This window comes from Lissotriton vulgaris, chromosome 6 (genome assembly GCF_964263255.1).
Source record: "Lissotriton vulgaris chromosome 6, aLisVul1.2, whole genome shotgun sequence".
NCBI lineage: Eukaryota > Metazoa > Chordata > Amphibia > Caudata > Salamandridae > Lissotriton > Lissotriton vulgaris.
Window position 1 is genome coordinate 513693646 of NC_141694.1, and position 21907 is coordinate 513715552.

General features: G+C 43.3%; 1 protein-coding gene across 7 annotated transcripts in view; it reads left to right on the top strand.

The window, feature by feature from the left end:
• MYO6 (myosin VI) overlaps positions 1-21907 on the top strand; it is a 924144-nt gene that overhangs the window by 562886 nt on the left and 339351 nt on the right. For all 7 annotated transcript variants that reach the window (XM_086926522.1, XM_086926523.1, XM_086926525.1 and 4 more), the window contains exons 15-16: positions 4678-4750; positions 16570-16697. In XM_086926522.1, the coding sequence (XP_086782648.1) occupies positions 4678-4750; positions 16570-16697 (201 nt within the window). The remainder of the gene's footprint in view (positions 1-4677; positions 4751-16569; positions 16698-21907) is intronic.

A 21907-nucleotide genomic window follows, 5' to 3' on the forward strand; every position in this document is an offset into this window, starting at 1 on the left:
TGCTGTAGAGTGTGGTGAGGAGTGCAGTGGTGTAGCATAGTAGAGTGGGGTAGAGTGACTGGCACAGAGTAGAGTGGTGTAAAGTAGAGTAGAGAGGTGTAGAGTGAAGTGGGGTATAATACAGTGGTGCACAGTAGATAAGAGTGGCTTAGAGTGTATTGGCTTAGAGTGAAGTAGAGTAGCATAGAGTGGTGCAGAGTACAGTGCAGTGGCATAGAGGTGCCAGAGTGCAGTGTTGCAGAGTGGAGTGTCAAGGTGCAGTGGCGTAGAGTGCAATGGTGCAGAGTGGCATATGGTGCAGTGCTGTAGAGTCTAGTGGCATAGAGTAGAATGCTGTAGAGTATTCTGGCATAAAGTGCAGTGGTGCTAAGTAGTTGGTGTAGGTGTAGTGGATCAGGTGTATTGGTTTAGGGTAACGTGGTATAGATTGAATTGGCATAGAGTGCAGTGGTTTAGAATAAAGTGGCGTAGTGTAGAGTGGTGCAGGGTAGAGTGCAGTGGTGCAGAGGAGAGTGGTGTGGAGTGCAGGGGCATAAAGCAGATTGTTTGAAAGTAGAGTGAAGTGATGTAGAGTGGAATGGTGCAGAGTTGAATGGAGTTGTATAGAGCAATGTGTAGAGTGCATTGGCATAGAGTGTAGTGTTGCAGAGTGGCATGGAGTGGTGCAAACTGGAGTGGCCTAGACTAGAGTGGTGAAGAGTGAAGTGGTGCATAGTAGAGTGGGGTACAGTCTACTGGCATATAGTAGAGTGGTAAAGAGTAGAGTAGAGAGGTGTAGAGTTAAGTGATGTAGAGTGCAGTGGTGCACAATAAATTAGAGTGGTGAAGAGTGTAGTGGCTTAGAGTGTAATGGCAATAGAATAGGTTGGAGTGGTGCAGTATAGAGTGCAGTACTGCAAATTAGAGTGTTGTAGAGTGCAGTAGTGTTGAGTGGCATAGAGTGTATTGGTGTAGAGTAAGTGTGCAGAGTAAAGTGACAGAGTTAAATGGTGTAGAGAGCAATGGTGTAGAATATAGTGGCATACAGTACAGTGGTGTTGAGTAGATTGGCATAGAGTGCAGTGGCATAGCGCATATTGGTGTTGAGTAAATTGGTGTAGTGCGCATTGGTCTAGAGTGCAGTGGTGTAGAGTGCATCGGTGTGGAATAGAGTGGCGTAGTTTGGAGTGGCATAAAGCTGATTGTTTCTGAGTAGAGTGAAGTGGCGTAGAGTGCAGTGGTGCAGAGCAGATTAAAGTGGCTTGGAGTGGATAGATGTACAATGCAGTAGCTTAGAGTTGAGGCAATGGGAGTAGAGTGGCGTAGAGTGCAGTGGCATAGAATGCAGTTCCATAGAATGCAGTTCCATAAAGTAGAGTGGCAGAGAGTGTAGTTTTGCAAGGTATACTGTTGTAGAGTGCTGTGATGTATAGTAGAGGGGTGTTGAGTTCTTTGGCTTAGTGTGAAGTTGTGCAGAGTAGAGTGGCATATGATACACTGCTGCACAGTAGAATAGCGTGGCTAGAGTGCAGTTACGGAGTACAATGGCGTAGAGTGCAGTGGCATAGAGTATAGTGGCATAGAGTGTAGTGATGCAGAGTAGATTGGCATAGAGTGCATTGGTTTCAATTAAAGTGGTGTAGAGTGCTTTGGCATAGTTCAGTGTCGTACAGTTGAGTGGTGCTGAGTGCAGCGGCAAAGAGTAGGTTGTTTCAGAGTAGAGTGCATGGTACAGAGTTGAGGAAAGTGGCATAGAGGGGATTGGCATGGAGTGCACTTGCGTACAGTGGAGTAGTAAAGAGTAGACTACATTGGCGTAGAGTGCAATTGCATACAGTGCAGTGTTACAGATTAGTATGGCATCAAGTGGAGTGGCGTAGAGTGTTGTGGAGTGCAGTGGTGCATAGTAGAGTAGTATAGGGTAGAGTGCATTGACATAGAGTGCAGTGGCGTACAGTGGAGTGGTGCTGAGTGCGGTGGCGTAGAGTAGGTTGTTTCACAGTAGAGTGCACTGGTGTAGAGTAGAGTGGCATAGAGGGGATTGGCATAGAGTGCACTTGCGCACAGTGGAGTAGTACAGAGTAGAGTGCATAAAAATATACACCGCACAAATGATAATGTTTGGAAATGTCATCATCCAATGTATTAATTTGATCATCAGCACAGTACATTTACAGACATTTAAATTTTGTTGTGTGCTAGAAAAAAAGTAACACCGTACAGCCTTCCTCAAACATTCCCCCCAGTAGCCGGCATGATTGTCACATAAAGCCTCTCACTTTGAAGTCAGAGAAAGAAAAATAAACACCAAGCTCCCTGAAAGACACAGCCTGAAATTTGAACTCTGTTTTTGGGTGCTCAGTAAATGTGACAAGAAAAGAACAAGATTTAAAGGCCTGTTAACAGAAAGTGAGTTTGTGGAACAATACAGTAAACAAGGTTTGGGCAACGGGAGGGACAAACTAGACATGGACTGCCTAAAGTAAATAAAGCCAGCAAATGAACAGTCAGAAAATTTGATTTACAAATCACAAAGCCAAAGGTAAGCAATGCGCGGAATGCATTCCTAGGTCAACTTTCTAAATGTTCCCAAGATGTCGTTAGGAAACCGTAGGCTGCAACCTAAAAAAGGAGGCACAGTGAAATTAAATATTTGCCTATGATTGCTCAAGTTCGTCAAGTGTGAAAGCCAGGGCTGATCCCAGGTTGTTTGGTTTCACATTCAAAGGTTAATGCTTTGTCTAAATTCAAGGCACATGATGTTAGATCGTGAGTGGCAGGGAGATGCCACATAAAAACTCGGCTTGTTTTAAGCTAGAGGTTCCAAGAGCACCTCATGCTGAGTAGGAGCTACACTTCTGGCCTAAGCCTTCAGTGCCTGACCCACCTCTAGTGCACTCTTTAATGTTTGTATATCAGCAGAGAAGCCATAAATCTCTGTCAAGAACCTATGCATCCAGAGATTATTTTCTGCATATACCATTACTTGTGTCCTCTTTTATTATTTCTATTGCCCTTCGATTGCCTAAACCGTATATGTGTCATTTTATTTCTTAATGTAAAATAGCAGAAGTAAGTGAAGTATAGCAAGGCTTTACCGTAAACAGTTACTTAAATTTTAACTTATATTGGTGGACTCTTTATTTTGTTACTAGAACCGTAACAGTTGTGCTAGTTTGTGAGCAGCACAAGGGTGACTTTATTGTGAGTCTCCATACTGTACTGGACTCTTTCTGCAAGAAGCACTCCAAGTCAGAAGCTTGAGAAAGCCTATAAGCATGTCCATACACTGATACATGGTGAAGCAAAGGCACTCTGGTTTTGCAAAATAGATACACAACAACAAAGTGCAAGGAAAGGGTAAGGCTCCTCGCACCAACATCTCATCTGCACCCTGTGTCAGAAGAGCTCGGGCGGGTGATAGCTCGTTCCGCGTTTTGGCTGCATCTCTCTGGAATGCTCTCCCGAACACTATCAGGAACCTACAAGATCATAAGGTTTTTAGGAAGGCCGTTAAGATCTGACTCTTCCCTTGATTGTTATCTCTGTTTCCGTCTCGCCCTACGGTCATTACCTGTGGATCTAGCGCTGGGACGCCCCGTCGCTAGGGAAGCCATGCGCTCTACAAATCTGATAACATAACATAGGCATAGATGGGCTTATTATGAGTTTGGCAGTGCGAAAGCGGGACTGACCCGCACACCCAAACCCATAGGCACACTGCTCGCCAGGTTACAACTTTTTTAGTCACTGGCGGGCAGTTCTTTGGCAATCCCATGGGGGTGCCTATAAAGAAGCCACTGCACGCCAAAGCAAGTTCCATGAATTCTTAGGTCCATGCTCTGCAGGAACTGGGAGTGCATGCAGACCGGGGGCACACCATGTGTACCCCTGCAAGCATCCCCTGGCACAGAGGCAACACCTATGTTTCCTCTCTGCCACAGTTTTAATGGTGGGCTCACCACCATAAAATTGGTGGTGGAGAGGAAACTCGTAATATGCTTGACTGGATGCAGAAGACCTGCCAAGCATATTGCGGCCTCAAGACCGGTGCAACACCACCAGGGATTGCGGATCTCTGGCGGCAGCAGCGGGCCATGGCGGCCTGACCGCCCTACTTGTTATAGGGCGATCGGACCACTTGTGCGGTGGTAGCTGCACCGCCACTATGAGTTTGGCAGTCCATGGGACCGCCAAACTCTTAATAAGGTTCAGTCTTTATGCAGTCTGCATTAATATGATTTGCATGTTTTTCAGAGGTAGTGCTAACTATTGGTTTTTTTTAGAATGTATATCATACAGTACCTTCTACACTGTAGAGTGAGTTGGTATGGAGCTCTTCAAGTATTTCATAATAAACTGGAAAGTTCCAGGTATATCTGTCAACCAGGATAATTGTATGTGAAAAGTCAAACTAGTGGGATTATGAAGAATATTAAATATATGTTTTTTAAGAAGCAGGGCTTAGGATAAAATTCTGTCTTTGAGCTCTATATTTTCTGATTGTTTTTGAGAAACATTTTACAAAGATAATCATATATAGTACATGCTATTTTAGTGTAATGGTGTCCGATCACGCTTTGATTATGTTCCTATTAAAAAGCTCTGCTTCATGTGTTTTGTGCATTGTAGACTAAAGTTAGTATTGGTTAAAAGGTCACTCATCTAAGCATCTATGTATTATTTCTATTGAATTAGGAGCAAGAACTCTATCAAAAAGAAGGCCTTGGAGTTAATGAAGTACACTATGTTGATAATCAGGATTGCATAGGTAATGTATAACTCCAAATGTAAGGACTTGTTCTTTTATATAGCATCTTATTCAAGACTTTTGACATTTCTACCTGCTATAAAATAACAGTTGCTACTGTTATTCCATTGAATATTTTAATGATATTCAATTTACTAATCTCAGAAGGATAGACAATCTTGCCCTGATTCAGGCTTTTCACCTCCATTTCAGTACAATCTTTGCAGTATTTAACACACTGAAATATTTTCTGGGTATATATTATGCTCCTGAAGTATAATAATGCTATATCACTTGATGAACATATCATGCAATTGCTAAAATATCATATTTAATAAGTTACATCTTCTTGGTGAAGATGAGCTCCACAACTAAGCTTTACTTTAATCAATTCATATGATTTGAATTATAGTCAAAATTACCTTTGCCTTAAACGTTTATTGCACAATTCATAAAAAGCATTTCCAATTTGTCAGACTACGTACGGGGTGGGGTCTGAGGGGCGGCTAGGCCTTGACTGTGGAGTTTGGGGTCGTTGGTCTTTGATGCCCAGTGTTCATCCTAGAATGACTTTTTCAAACTGGTCAAATACAACCCTCTTCTGCACTTACCTATCAAAGGTAGGGATGGCTAGCAGTCTCGGGGAGTTAGGGTGAAGTTGTGCAAGGTCAGAACTGAACACTCATTCAACAACTCACTAAAGGAATGCCCAGTCCAGTGCTTATCTTTATAAACAAAAATTACTTTAATACACTCCAGAACAGTGCTACACACTACTCAAACAGCTGCAATTAGTGTATCTGTGTTCTTTTTAATCCGTGTGGAGCCTTTCTCTGCATTCTTCCTACCTCCCTCTTGATTTAAGAACTCACCCCTAAACCTAACCCTGTCCTACCACAGGTTCTAGGTGCACCCCTCATATGGAGTATAAGTTAGCAGTGTAATTAAAGCTGAGATGCAGTCTCTGTTACTCCAAAATTGATGCGTTCGGTTCTCAGTCACAATTCTGAGGCTTACCAGTCAGCGGTGAAATACAGGTACAATGGGCAGATGCCGCCCCAACAATGGCTAGGTATTCCGGACAGTAATGGTCACACACACCACACAAGCTGATCTCAACACTGGGCAGCTGTGGTCATGCTAACCTACAAAAAAATCATACTTTGGTTTTGGGACTTAGAAAACAAGATGGTAAGCGGCAAATCAGTGCCATTTTCCTAACAGAGGAGACGTTGTAAGAAAAATCTCTGCATCCAATTGTCTTGTAGTTCCTAAAAATACCTACATAGAATCTGCACGTTTAGACAGCATATAATGTAGGATTGGGGTCAGACTGATTCTAGACACCCCTACCGAATATGTTAGCCTGTATACTTGCTAGCTCACAGTGCCACTAGAAACTCCTCTTACCAAGGAGAGAATAGTTCTTGGCAACCATCAAACATGACAACCCTGTTCCATCAGGGATCGTGGAAACAATGTACTTTTTGCCCAGTCACTCATGCTCACTTTGTCTCAGAGAGATACATAGAATAAACGGGGGGGGGACATTTTCTAATAAGTATTTATTGACCCAGCGTCATTCTCGTGTAAAATAGGTGTGCTGAAACAACCATTAGACAGTAACAGATATAAATGATAATAAGCGCTAACAGAGTAAAAGGGTGGTTGATTTCTACCATTGTGCTAAAACAATGAATACAGTATATAAAATACATGACAGTAGTAAATGCGTACTCTTAAGATGTGTCCCTAACTAGATGTACCTGAATGTACCTAGCATGTATGTGGGTGTAAAGCCAAGAATCCATCTGGGATAAAGTTAACCCCATTACCTGAAGTGAGAGACTGTGGGACCCCGTCTAGGTATCGTGATGGACATCCCGCAAGGGATTTCAGACCACTGCGAACTGGTGTGTCTGCGTGCTGGAGCCTCAGCGTCTCAGGTCAGTGTGTCAGCATGGAAGTCCTTTTCTCCTCTGACTACCTTAGCAAGAGATGGTGTATATATACCCAAGTGTTTACCCCCTGGGGATATACCTCGATGTGTCATGTCGGACTGGGATGACGGAAGGAATGACCCTTGTGCATAGTTTTTATGCAGGAGATGGTAGGCCTGCTGTCCTGCTGTGATTCCAAGAATCCTCATGCATATTGAATGAGGCTCAGATCTGCGAAACATTTCACAATTCGTCAATTTCTTTAAATGACTTTTACGGGCAAAGCTTGCTCTTTTCCTCATTCAACAAGCATCTGCAATGCATTTGGTCTCTCATTAACGCGAGTTTGAGCTATTGGCATTGTACATGACAATGCCTTTTATATATGTTTAGGTTTTTAAATCATAAATAAAAGGCATTGTCATTTACAATGCCAGTGGCTTAAACTCTTGCAAATGCTAGACCTATTGCATTCCAAATGCTTGAAGGCATTCCTGAGTTGCCTTCTTCTGTCTCCCATGGCCCCTGAAGAGCTCCCCGTTTGCTACGAGTTAAATAAACAAGCCTGTGGTCACAACTGCGCACAAGAAACCCACCTGCCCTCCAGCAGTAATGGAAGCTCATTAAAGAAATTAGTGCTTACAGACTAATGAGGACATACCGTGTAATAACCAAAGTAAAAGAGCCAGTCCTCTTGAAAGGTTACAAATGAAGACAAGCCGGTACTAAGGAGGGACTATCAAGCCTAATAACAAATCAGAAGCAAGCATTTAAGAAGGACAATGACACAAGCCAATGACAAATATGGGCATAGAGTGGGCGGGGCTGTTAAGAATTCAAATGCCACAGGATTGCATAACCTTGAACGAGTTCTTTATTCATGTAACCAACACGGGCTCTGTTGGCGGAGATCAAGGAATGTCTTTACAGGCATCACCTGCTGTCAACTGTCAACACCAACTGACAGCTGGTGAGGTCACAGTACAGTATGGTGTCCACGCAGGGACATGCCACAGCAGTGACCTACGGTGTCCTCGCAGGGATGCAACCATTAGACATAACACATCTTCCCCTGAAGGAACAGGGAGAGATACTGATGAAGAGGAGACAGTGAAAGGAGAAAGAGTTGGAAGGAGAGGAGAGATGAAAAGGTTGAGAATGCATCATAAATTACAAAGGAATATCATAAGGAAAAACGAATCACAATTGTAATCAGCCTCACAGGGGTCAAATTCTTCTTCCAGACCTACTAAAATAGACAGTGAAAGCTCTACAGGCTTCTGGAATGGGAGGCAGCTGTCTGCTTACGCTACTGGTGTTGCTACCCTGGGGTGCTGCTTGTTCCCGGGGAGCAGGCTGTGGAGAGGCTGTGATGGGTGACGGGGCATCATGCATTACAGACTCCCGATCAGACTCGTAGTCAGATGAATCTGATAGAAATCTGTTGTGGTTGCTCAATCTAGGTTTCTCACTACCGGTTGTCTCCTGTGAGCTGCTGGCTGAGTTGTCTAATGTGTGTTTACACAAAGAGAGGGCTGAGAAATGCCATACTCTGCCGTCGCTCAAAAGGGCAGAATTGCAATACAACTCGCGTACAGACAGGGGTGTGGAGAACCTGTCCTGCCCCTTGCCTATGTGTCTGCTTTTCTTAACCCTTACAGTGTCCCCAACCTTGAGTTCTTCAGGTTTGCACCCGTGCTTTTGGTTAAACCGATTTTTGTATTTGAATTGCGTCTGCTCTACTTTCTTCCTTACTTGGTAGGTTGACCAGTGCACCTTTTTTGCAGCTTTGGTCCAACCCACATTGTCTTTTGTGAGGGGTGTCCTGCCTCGCATAAGAGCGAAGGGGCTATGACCTGTGGTGTCACTGGGAGTAATCCGGTAGGCCCACACTGTTTTGAGTATTTCTTGACTCCAGCATAACTTGTTGCTGTTGGCTAACTGGATGATACCTTTTAAGACCCTATTGAACCGTTCCACTGCACCGTTTCCAGCTGGGTGGTACACAGAAGTAGTTTTGTGTTAAATCTGGTTTCTTTCTGTGTATGCTCTGAATGTGTGTGACATGAACTGTGGTCCATTGTCACTGACAATTTACTTAGGAAGTCCTTCTCTTCTGAACATCCCATTCTCGTCGCCAACTTGTTAAGAACTAAATGACACAGGATTGCAGAACGTTGAACGAGTTCTTTATTCATGTAACCAACACTGGCTCCCTCGGCGGAGCGCAAGGAATGTCTTCACAGGCATCACCAACTGTCAACACCAACTGACTGCTGGTGAGGTCACAGTACAGTACGGTGTCCAAACAAGGACATGCCACAGCAGTGACCTACGGTATCCTTGCAGGGACACAACCATTAGACATTAGGGGCTTCAAGTACCTACTCCAATACAGCATGGCTCTCAGAGCAGCGCATGCGCTGTCCAAGCTTGACCTAAAAAACTGGCAGGCATCCTTAGGGTACTAAGAAGCTTTAAGTCATTTGGCCTCAGCATGCCACAATTCAGTAAGGGCGCCCTTAAATGCTCCTTTCCAGGAATACCCTCCGAATTTGGAATACCCTTCCCTAAAACCTCTCCCACGTTCCTAACCTTGATATCTGATTCTAAACTCATATTGTTTACATAACTTGACTTAATCTGCACATGTATTCGTTTAAGACTGTCCTAATTCTGTACAAATATGGTGGTGATTGTTTTAATATACAGCCTTTCACCTTGTCTGTTACTGTGTTGTGCCATTCTTTGTCCCAGGAGCTGTTATTGGACTACGTTCAGTCACATTATTGGGCCTTGTAGCACTGTTACAAACTGCACACGATAAGTAAAGTTGTCTTTTTCGCAGTACGAAATGGTTACGATTAAGGCTTGGGCAGATGCCGCGATTTCATGTCCAGGTCTCTTGGGATGTGATGTTGTGGCTTCTGTCATCTGAAAATTAAACTGGTTGCGCACATTGTGGCAGAATGAGAATTCTTAGCCATCCGGAGATGGAAGCTTGTGTCACCACGTGCAATGAACTCTTTTCGCAAGTGTTTAAAAACGTTGCTTTTTTCCTCTGCTCTTAATGCTTCATTTTTCTCTCACTTTGTTTATGCTTAAAACCTTGTATGCTTTCTTTTTAGAACCAGATTTGAGGGAAGAGAGTCTGCCCTATATATTTCAATCTACGGGCTCATATAGAGTCCCAAATTATCAAAGGAGGGCACAGCCTTGAGCTCACTGAACCACGGTCACCATATTTAACTTCTCAACACAGTTTCGGAATAAATATACATTTTTATTTTCATTTTTCAAGATATAGGGTGATGTCAAACACGTATAAAAACATCTCACTTTACATATATGTACAAATCAGTGGTGAAATCAAGTATAAATAGCTAAACGATTAAACACACAGACCCCCCAACTCACCCTCTCATCATTCTTCCAGATTCAAGAATTTATTCCACTCAACACCATTTCAAACATTCAGTCCATTCATTCAATCTACACAATACAAAAACCTCAACACCCATCGCACACAATTGCGCTGAGGTATTTCTGCAGTATCCACTCAGCAGATCGCTGGGGGGACACCAGATGTTGTTGGCAGAACAGATGGTCACTACGCCGACGCGCGTTTCGGTGCCCAGCCCGTTCTACGGGCTGGGCACCGAAACATAGAACATCGTAATTATTGTGGTCCTAGAATTTAACGGCGAACGCCCGGACTGCCGCCGTGACTGTGAAAGGATTCTGAGAGGTTCTGCCTTGGAGTACCTTGAAACCAGCGTCGGAGGACGATTCCAGCTGGCCATTTTACTGTGCAACGAGCCCAGGAAATCAACTGCTGGAAGGCAGGATCGGTTAATTGGAAACCTCGTTAAACAAGGTTATTTCCCGTATTCTTCACTGAATTGATGGAAGAAATGGAATTCTCAGTGAAGCGACACTAGCGGCAGGCAGCCCGTTAAATTCTAGGACCATTATAATTACGATGTTCTATGTTTTATAAAGCACCATCTGAGTCCACTTTGCTGTTGATGCAGAATGCTTGTCCTCGCTCTGGTATGAACTAGTGTCCACGGCTGTGTAATTGTGTTGTACCCCCGTTGTCTGCTCCCCCTCGTATATATGCCCTGACGAAGGTGCCGCCGTAGAACGGGCTGGGCACCGAAACGCGCGTTGGCGTAGTGACCATCTGTTCTGCCCACAACATCTGGTGTCCCCCCAGCGATCTGCTGAGTGGATACTGCAGAACTACCTCAGCGCAATTGTGTGCGATGGGTGTTGAGGTTTTTGTATTGTGTAGATTGAATGAATGGACTGAATGTTTGAAACGGTGTTGAGTGGAATACATTCTTGAATCTGGATGAATGATGAGAGGGTGAGTTAGGGGGTCTGTGTGTTTAATCGTTTAGCTATTTATACTTGATTTCACCACTGATTTGTGCATATATGTAAAGTGAGATGTTTTTATACGTGTTTGACATCACCCTATATCTTGAAAAATAAAAATTTATATTTATTCCGAAACTGTGTTGAGAAGTTAAATATGGTGACCGTGGTTCAGTGAGCTCAAGGCTGTGCCCTCCTTTGATAATTTGGGACTCTATATGAGCCCGTAGATTGAAATATATAGGGCAGACTCTCTTCCCTCAAATCTGGTTCTGTATTTTCCCCTGCCAGTCTGCCCTGCATCCAATACAGGGGGCCCCTATTTGTATTGGTATGCTTTCTTTTTAGGTCTGACCTTAACTTACTTTTATTTATATTCAGAACTGCGCAATACGATTCCTGCTTCTGGCAACCCGGATGTCGCTAAGGCGCATGTTATGCTTCACTGTCACTGCGGGCCTGTGACTGCAAAGTACATTATTAGCCTGTGGCAGCAGGAGCTGGAGGAGCGGCAGCACCCTATGCTCTCTGCACACTCAGATGGTTGCTCGTCTCCAGCAGCTCAGCAGTCCGCTCACCTGTGTACCGCAAGCCCCGTCTGGCGCCGGGCCCCTGATGCTGCTGAGTACTTGCCCCTCTCCCATGTTGACAGGGACTGTGCAGTGGGGTGAGTGTCGGAAGAATAGAGAGTGGAATAGAAACCAGAAAATTCAGTTAGAATATCAACATCCTTATGCTTGAGATCAGAGTTATCATCAAAAACAGCTTCAATATTTAACTTATTGTGTTTAACTTTCAAGTAATTAGCCACAATTTTCCCTGCTTTGTTTTTACCCCCATAAAATTTCGCACTAGATTTCAACAGATATAAAGAAGCATCTTACATAGATTGCTTGTTAAATTGCATCTTAGCATCGATGAGGGCTATCAAACTGTCTTGTGAATGAGAGGTATAATAGGAGTGTTCCAATCTCTTAATGTTTTGAAGAAGATCCCCAGCAAATTTGCAAGCAATTTTCCGCTTCTTGGCCACAAAGCCAATTATGAAATCCTTCGCCGCCGCTTTAAAAGCGTCCCAGATAGTGTGTTTGGGAATACTAGGGGTGTCATTAATCTCAAAAAATTCGGTAAAGAAATTAGAGAAGGAAGCATTAAATTTGGGGTCTAAAAGAAGGGTATTATTAAAACGCAATCCCCTAAGTCCCACAATTTTTGGTAAAATATCAATATTGATCGAGACAGGAGCGTGATCTGATAATAAAATGGGGCCAATTTCTGCATTATTGAGGGTTTGGGAGATATGATGGGAAACAAAAAAATAATCAATCCGGGACTGCGAGTGATGAGAGGGTGAATAAAAAGTAAACTCGTTAGTTGCCGGATTACACAAATGCCAGGCATCAATAAGCTTGTGTTCTGAAATTGCCTGAGCAAAAAGCTTGTGAGGCTTGTTAGGGGCAAAAGGAGCTTTGGAATGCCTATCCAAAAAGGGATCAAGAGGCTGGTTGCAGTCTCCTGCCAAAATGAAATTGTCATCCATGAATCTTGTGATATAGGAGGCCATCCTATGCCAAAAAGGAGGATCACCCCCTGTAGGGGCATATACATTAAAGAGGGAGAGTGGAACACGCCTTAAAGAGAGTTTGACATACAACCATCTACCATCAGCGTCTGATTCTGTAGCAGCTAAGGAATAAGAAAGAGATTTGCGACACAAAATGACTACACCATTACGTTTACCATTGCCAGGAGCATAAAAAACCTCACCCACCCAGCCCCTTTTGAGTTTGGCTGATTCGATCTCAGACAAATGAGTTTCCTGTAAGAAAGCAAAATCTGCATTCATTTTGGCAAGATGGGTTAAAATCCTTTGTCTCTTAATGGGAGAATGAAGACCTTTAACGTTCCATGAAACAATTCTTACTGACATCAGACATAATAGAGAATATGACAATCACAAAAAATAAGACCAAATGGGAGAAATATAAAAAGATTGAAAACCAAAACTAATAAAAATAAATATTGGAGAAGTAATACAAGGTGAAAAAAATATGCAGAAGAGCGCACCACAATTTGAGAAATAGTATGAGAAACAACAATAAAGAAAGTAAAGATGACGAAAATATGTAATAGAATAAGAAAAGACAAGAACCATATCATCAATACAAAAAACAGATGATTAGTCAAAAATAGCAATGAAGAAGTAAAAAGGATGAAACAAAGAATGACACCTAATAAGAAGAGAAAATGAAGTGAAAGAAAGGAAGGAAGGGAAGCAAATAATGGAAGAAGGATGTAGACCATTAAAAGAGAACACATACCTACAAACGAGGGTAGGCAAAGGGTAAAAGCCAGGAACAAAACCAGGAATGGAGGGAAGGAGGGGTGGAGCCACATCGAGCAGGCATGGCTTCCAGGGTCAGCAAAACGCACAACTGGGGGAACCCACGGAACAAGGTGATGAATCTGCGGAGAACATGAGGAGACAAATGGGTTAGAGAGCCAAGATGGGAAAGAAGAAGAATCAACAAAGTCTAAGCGAATAAGGATATGAGGAAGAAGCAAGAAGAACTACAATGATAACGTAGTAAATATAACATTAGAAGAAATAAGAGTCAAGCAGAAAGAGAGCAAGGAAGAAAATAGTTACAAGAGTGAGGAAGTAGGAGCAAAAGGTTCAAGGAGGAAAGGAGGAAGAGGACTCCGAAAGATCCATAGCAGTCGTTCTGCATGAGTTCAAGAAGCTACATAGGCGAACTGGATCATCGTAGGTTGTCGTTTTGTTGTTTTATGTGACTTTAAAAAGACACGGATTGGAGAGACTAATGGATCGGAGGTCAGCCCTAATGTCCAGAAAGGCCTTGCGTCGAGATGCTGTGGCTTTGGCGTAGTCCTGCGCAAAGAATAAAGAAGAACCAGACCAAGTGAGCCGAGGGGATTCTCTAGCTGCTGAGAGGACCTTCAAAAGGTTGGTGTATTCTAAGAAGTACATGATGATTGAAGATGAAGATGGAGGTCTTAAAAGTCTGTGCGCACGCTGAATATTAAGCAGAGTACCCTCTGGAAAATGCAGTAGCTTTGGTAGAAAAGACTTGAAGAAGGCGATGGGGTCATTCCCCTCACAACCCTCCACCAGGTCATAGATACGCGGATTATTGCGCCGATTTCGGTTTTCAAGCTCCTCCACGTGTCGCTGAACGGAAGAAACCTGCGAAGATAAGTGTGAAACTTTGATAGAAGATTCTTGAAGTGAGGGGACACTGTGCTCAACTGAGGCAACCCTTGCCTCCATTTGCGACCAGTTATCAGTTAGCACTTGTAATTTAGCGTTGGTTTCCTCCATGAAGGGGCGAAGAGCCCTGATCTCCTCCAATAAAAGTTCCACAGATACAGAAGATAAGGGCTTAGGTGGAGATGGAGGGTCTTTTTTTAGTCTTTTAGAAGTAGCTTTTCCTGAAGCTGGGGTAGAAGATTCCATTGTAAAATGCACGTCCTGAATAGGAGACAATTGGAAAGCTTCAAACTTGGCAAACTCAGAGAATAGCTTAGAGTTTTTAAGCAGAATGCGTTTTGAAGTAGTAGAAACCAGGTGCTGCTTATTTCTGCCCATAAAAAAGGAACAATCAATAGAGTAGCAACACACAGGGCTTTAGGGCAAGGCAAGGTAAGGGCGAGATACACAAGAAGAAAAGCAGGGTTTCAAGCAGTAAATCCACAGAGCTGCTAAAAAATAATAGCAAGTTGTAGAAGGGGCAGTTGAAGCTTCAATATTTAACAAAAAATATAAAAAACGCCACCTTCAAAATCCAGAGAGCATAGTCCAAAAGCGAAATGGCGAAGTGAAGTGAAAATAGCTGTGAAGAGTCTTAAAATGGCCGCCAAACATTGATGACAGAGAAGCTCTGGAGATTCATGTGGAACTACATCCGTTAAAAATAGCAAAATGCCAATGAAAGGCTGTCCAGAGAAAAAAAATATTCATGGTGAGGACCTTTTAGCCAGCGAACGTGAAAATAGGGCAGCAGAAGGAAGAGGAGAGACACTCATCTCGTCAGGAGACAAAATGGCGGCCGCTGCTTTGAAGAGCCGCGACCGGACTCACTCCGCAAAGAACAGGGGTGAATAGAGCCTCAGCAACGTCGGAGGAGAGCTCAAGTCATGCTCGCCACCTTCCGACTGCAGAATTCAGCGTTTAATGAGCGGAGGCGCGCCTCACATCGCGGGTTCCAGCAGCGTCGGCGGAGCGCTCAACCCAAAGCCGCCATACTCCTCGGGCGCCAATCCACGCCCCCCGGCTGGGTTATTCTTGGCTTGCAGGACTGGCCTGTAAGAGGGTGATGGTGATAGGATATTGCCTAGGCAGAGCGTTGTGTGAAACATTTTTAAATCAGCCATATCACCTTTGCAGTCATCCCGCCTTTTAGCAATTACTTCTGTTCTTTTCCTTGGGCTCTAATTTAACAGTCAAATGCATTCTGGGAATAATAGTCTTGGCTCGCTTCAACAGAGCACATTGAACCTAAGTCCCAGATGGCAGTATTTTCTGGAAATAAAATTCAGATCTAGAATGATAGTGTCCCTGGTAGTCGGAAGTCCTGTGGTCGCCTGCAGCACTAGACCATGCTCTGCTTCACTCCTGTAGCTGTCTATCTAACCATTGGTATCCACATCACCACCGTGCTCAGATTCCTCTGGCAGCTCATCTAGAAAATGGTTCCTGTGTGCTCCAAACATACCTTATTCTTATGAACTTTATTACTAAAACTGCTAGAGACCATATTCATTATTAACAATTTAGCATCTTTATTTAGGAGAAATGTACAACGCATCTTAGCATCTCTAAGTACCTATTTGCCTATTGCCAATGCTTAGTTTATTATCTGTTGTTTTTATCATTATGGATGCTTTTGTGCACAGCACTTGCATAGACGTGCAATTTTGTCCCGCACCTTAATGACACTTTAAAAATAAAATGCAGAGGTACTGCCTAAGCAGACTAAAAATAACTATTTCCCATGGTCATCCAGCTCTATCCGTTCTACGTAAAGAAGTTATTTTCCAGCATCGGGCCAATGAATTCAGTGCTGGGCAAGGGCATACAATCAGAAATGTGTAGACCCACTGGCAGCAGTAGCCACCTCGTCTTTGCTGTTTTTTGCAAGATCTTACATGTTCTGCTCCATTTAAATTGTGCGCCACATGTGCAAATTGTTTATCTTCTTGTTTCATATTCATATTTCGATACAACTTGTAAAGCGCTCTGATACTCCTGGGTCCAGCCAGCGCTATATAAAACCTTTTAAATAATAAAATAAATAAATGCCCCTTGCTTGCTTGCTGTACCAGAAGTAAACATCGCAGCCCCATCCTTATTTATTAAAAAGCTGAAAGTATTTAAGTAGCAGGGGGAAACGCCTTATATCTTCATAGGCGAATCTGTAACTCTTTCATTATCCTTCTTTTTTTCAAAATGTATTACAGAAAAACTGCAAATAAACATTTGTGTTTCTGTGACAGATTTGATTGAAGCAAAGTTAGTGGGCGTGTTGGATATTCTGGATGAGGAAAACCGCCTACCCCAGCCCAGTGATCAGCACTTTGCCTCTGTCGTGCATCAGAAGCACAAGGATCATTTTCGATTAACGGTAGGCTTACTCAGAGTGAAAGATTTGTCTTTATATTTTTCCACATTGTTTGAATGGTTTAATAATATGTTTAGTGTGCTTTCTATTAGTGCTATACATTTGTCAACAAAATAGGCAATTGTCCTCCAGAAAAGACAGAGACGTTACGAAGCTAGTTTCCAAAATGACATGTTTCCAACTGTTTAGTGAGAGATGATTTGTAAGTTCACTGATAAAGAGAAGGGGAATTACATTTTTGGGAAGTAAAGAAACAGAATCATTGACAACCAACGTGGGTCTACTGGACTTGTGTTATGGTCAGAAGTCTGGCAGTAGAGGACATGACCAGTTCCTGTGTAAAGTAAGAGCCTTGTAGCACGTGCAGAGGCTTTTGGAAATTATTCTTTACAGCACAGGCAATTAGTGAAGATAACTAGGTGGTTGATACAGATGTTTGACAGGGTAAGCTGACCAAAAGACATGCAGATACTGCAGGCGTCTGATCAGGGAAAGTGAGAATTGCAGTAATCCAGGCAACAACCGATGACTCATTGGATTCCAGCAAATGGTAGGATAGGGAAAGAAAGGAAATAATCTTCACTATTATCCTTTTCTGGGCTGGACGTGGCCCTAAGGGTTTGATGAAACAAACGTCTTTAGAACAAGGAAAGAAGTCCCCACATGTCACTCCATGAAAAATATTAGGTTGAACTTTCTTCAATAATAATCGCTTATTCATCAAATGTTCAATACAATCTTCATTTATTCATTTTAGAATCTCTTTAGTTTGTGTAGTGTTATTCCATCACACTATTTCAATATTTATACATCAATTCTCTGTTTTTCCATGACCCAATGCATTTCAGGACAAGCCCTTCATCAGGGGTAACTTCCTAGGATATAATAAATCAAACAAGTCTAAATTCAACCGTGCAAGGAATTAATATGTAATCAAATGAATTTCAAAGGAAAGGTCGTAAGTAGAAAAATAAGGCATATTAATGTGTCGATGGGCAGTGTCAATAACCATCATCCCAATAGTCCTCAGATTGGTGACTTAGTTTAACATTGTCAAACGCAATAGAGCGCATAAAACCGAAAATTGTGAAGTAGCAGTATAAGTGATAGTGATGAAACACCAAGAAATGAGTGAACGAAGTAGATGTCCATTATTAGAATTTGGCTTTGACAAGTGACGGATTCCAACTGTGTCTTACAGAATAAAGTTTGTGCCGCCAAAGGTTAGTGACGTGAATCCGTAAACGTGATATGCGAGTACTTATGTATAAAATGCAGTATATAAGGTGTGTGAATGGTTAATTTGTTACCCGTTCCATCCATCATTTGTGCGTCTTTTGCTTTCTCGCAATAAGTGCGCTGGGTATTCACAGACTGGGTTCTGGACTTACTGTGCCATTGGATTCAAGCTAGCCTGGCTGATGAGGGGTGCTACCTGGTAACTGATCTTAGGATGCTTGTTTCTGGTCCAGGAAGGAAATCATTTGGCAGACTGGACTTGTCCCATGGGGAGCAGGGTCAAGATTGATTTGCATATGGCTGGGTCCAAGCTGGAATGGCATGGGGCGCAAAGAAATGATGGATTGATGCCCAGATCTCTATACTGGGGGTAAGCGCTGCTTGACATTATTTAGCATTCCATCCATCAATTGTTCCTTTTGCATTGGTCACCCTGAGTGGGATGGGTATGTCCAGACGTGGATCTCTTGCTCTCCATGCCACTGCAGTCAAGCTAGCCCTCCTGATTAGGGGTGAAACCCCGAAACTGATACCTGAATGGTTGTTTCCATTCCAGGGAGGACCTGGCTTGGAAGTTCGGCCTGTACGATTCCTATGGGGAGCAGGGTCAAGACTGATTTGCATATGGCTGGGTCCATGCTATCAAATCAAATCAGGTACATTTGTGTAGCGCAACATATCACTAAAAAGTCTCATGGCGCTTGCAGACGGCTCTGATTAGACATTGACTTAATTGTCAAACATGTTTTCAGCAGTTTGCGAAAACGGTTATGGTCGGGATGATGCATAAGTGAACAGGGATTTTATTCCATTATGCCGGACCGAGGAAGGAGAAAGATCGACCACCTTTCCTGGCTGTGCGGATTCTTAAATGAGTGGGCAATGATGCATTGCCAGATCTGAGGGTCCGGCTTGGCTGGTACCACTGTAGTTTTCTGGACCAGTATTTTGGTCCCCTTCCATGCATGTGCTTATGGATCAGACATAAGATCTTAGAAAAATTGCTTCTTTACTGGAAGCCAGTGTAATGATCTTGGGCAGGTAACAGAAGAAGTCCTAGGTGAAAGGTCAAGTACCAGCCTGGCTGCCGTGTTCTGCACAATTTGAAGCCTTTTCAACAGGTTTTCATTGATTGAAAACAGTAGGGCATTTCCATAGTCCATTCTATTGATTATTAGCCCCTGGACTAATGGTTTCCTGGCCTCACTGGGAATCCATTTGAAAACCTTCCAAAGGCTACGCATCACTCCAAAGCAAGTGCCAGTAATATGATTAATCTGACTTTTCATAGACAATTGATTGTCCATGTAGATGCCCTGATTCCGTACTGTTAGTTTGGGGGTAGGACAGGGGCCAAGATTGGAGGGCCACCAAACGTGGGACAAATGCTCCTGGGCCTTACCAAACAGCAAGATCTCTGACTTACCTCAGTTCAATTGAAGATGGTTGGAATTCATCCATCTGTCAAAGTGAGACATGCATTGCTTGAAGCACTGCTTTGTTTCGGCAGGGTCCGGGCCAATGGTGACCAGAATCTGCGTGTCATCCGCTTAGGATATGACATCAAAACCGTAGAATCTGATCACCTTGGCCAGAGGTGTCATATATAGATTAAAGAGGGTCGGGCTCAAAATAGAGCCCTGAGGTACCCCCCATCGAAACTGGTCTCTCCCCTGAAACATTTTTGCCCATTTGGACTGCAGTTACTCGGTCAGGAAAGTAGCTCTTGAGCCACTTTAGGGCATTTCCCCTGACACCAATCTCCCACAGCCGGTGTTCAGGAATGCTGTGGGAGATGGTGTCGAAGGCAGCAGACAGGTCAAGCAGGACGAGAAAGGCTGACTGATGTTTATCCAACGCCAGCCTGACATTACCCATAACTTCAACAAAAGAGAGATAGAGTGACTTTCCGCCAGTATCTTCGGACTATTAGTTCATTCTTATGGTCGACTTTGATCATATTGTTAGGAATGACAAATGTTATCATATAGTGGTCTGACCATAGTAGAGGGAATGGCATGGTGAGCAAAAAAGCAATGGATTTGGGCCCAGATCTCTGTACTTGGGTTGAATGTTTGACATTGTTCAACACACCATCCATCAATTGTTCTTTTCGTATTTGGCACCCAGAGTGAGACGAGCATACCTAGATATGGGTCCTGTTCGCTCCATGCCACTGGAGTCAAGCTAGCCTGGCGGATGAAGGGTGATACTCCAAAACTGGTCCTAGGATGCTTGTTTCCAGTCCAGGGAGGACCTTGCCTGGCCGTTCCAGCCTGGCTAATCCCATGGGGGAGCAGGGTCAAGACTGATTTGTATATGGCTGGGTCCAAGCTGGAATGGCATGGTGAGCCAAAAAATGAAGGATTTAGGCCCAGATCCCGGTATTAGGAGTTAATGTTTGGCATTGTTCAGCATTCCAGCCTTCAGCAGCGTTTCTGGGAGTATGCCACAGGGCTACGCCCATTTAATTAAAAGTGATTTGGATTATAACTGCAAAAAGCACTCATCCTATTTAAATGACCCCAAAATCATATACTGCCTTGGCCTGCCTAGTCCATTCTCCAAAACGGACGCCGGCAGTCAGACCGGTTTAATTTAGACACATGTGCTTGTGCGCATGTGTCTATTGGAAGCATTAAAGGTTAAGTAGTATGGGCTAACAAGCTGCCAGCCAGATTCCACAATAAAAGGGTCCTCTGGGACCGCCCACAAATGACGCTTAAAAGCTTCACATTCTGAAGCAGCCCCGGGTGTGTACAGGATCAGCCCTGTGCTTCTAGGGCTGCTTGTCCATCATCAGCTGTCTGAGCACTCCTCCCTTCCCCATGTCGTCACAGGGTGACAAATTGGAGAGGGAGGGTTTGCAGTATTAGGAAGTTGGCCTGCCATGTGCTCTAAACAGTTACACTGTGCATATTTCTGCGCCTCGTGCATTCTGTTTAGAGCATTTCAGTACCAGCAGAGAGGCGATTTTAGGAGCTGCAGCTGGGCCTCTTTGGAAGTGCCAATGCTGTTGGCATGCAGCGCCTCTGTCTACTGCAACACCGGACTATAAGACAACTGAGGTGAGTGGTTTCATCCCTCCTTTGCTGTAGTGTCAGATTCACTTTCCCTCTCTTTGACCCTTCTTCTCTTCCTTCTCCCTTTTCCCCACTGTCCTTGGGCTGTCGATTTCTCCTTTTCCCTCTATTTCCTCTCCGGAGTCCTTCTCCTAGCTGCCCGGGACAGCTAATTCCCTATTTCTTCACCATGCAATTGAGAAATATTACATTAAATGATTGTGTTTTTATAGAAAGCTAGAACATGCATTTCGTGAGAGATTGTAAAATGTCTCAAGCTCTTTTGTGTATATTGTGCAGATACCAAAGAAAACCAATTGCCCCGCATTGTATATATTTTTTGGATGATAAGCTTCTTTAAATGCATGTTTGTCATATTTTATGCTTCTGTGATTATTGCAATCGTTTACATTAAATGCTTCCTTTGAAGTGTCATTCAATTAGTCTCCTTCTGTGTTGTGAAACCGGATCCTGGAAGACAGCTGCCTGCACGAAATGCAAATTTGCAAAACGAGCATGTCTGCAATTGTAAAGGGTGATTTACAAATGTGAAGGAGGCTTGGCTGCCGGTACTGGCTTTAATTGATGTAATCACTGGAAGGTATCTGATGACAAGGGTGTATTCTTTCTGAGAGTTAGTGGAAAGAGCTAACAACTGAGCTGTGATGTGTGTGTTTTTTTTGCATTGCAATTGTATTTGTATAGCACTTACTACCCCTATTGGAGGGACAAAATCTATATTTTGGAAGCACCATTTTGACTTAAAACCTTTTGCACTTTTTGTAGCAGTCTTTCTCATACTTTCTGTAATGCAAGTTTAAAATAGTGACTTACATATTCACTGTCTGTCACAGGCTGTGACCTCGTAGCACTAAAAATACACAAGTCACTATTCTCCACTGCACCCACCAA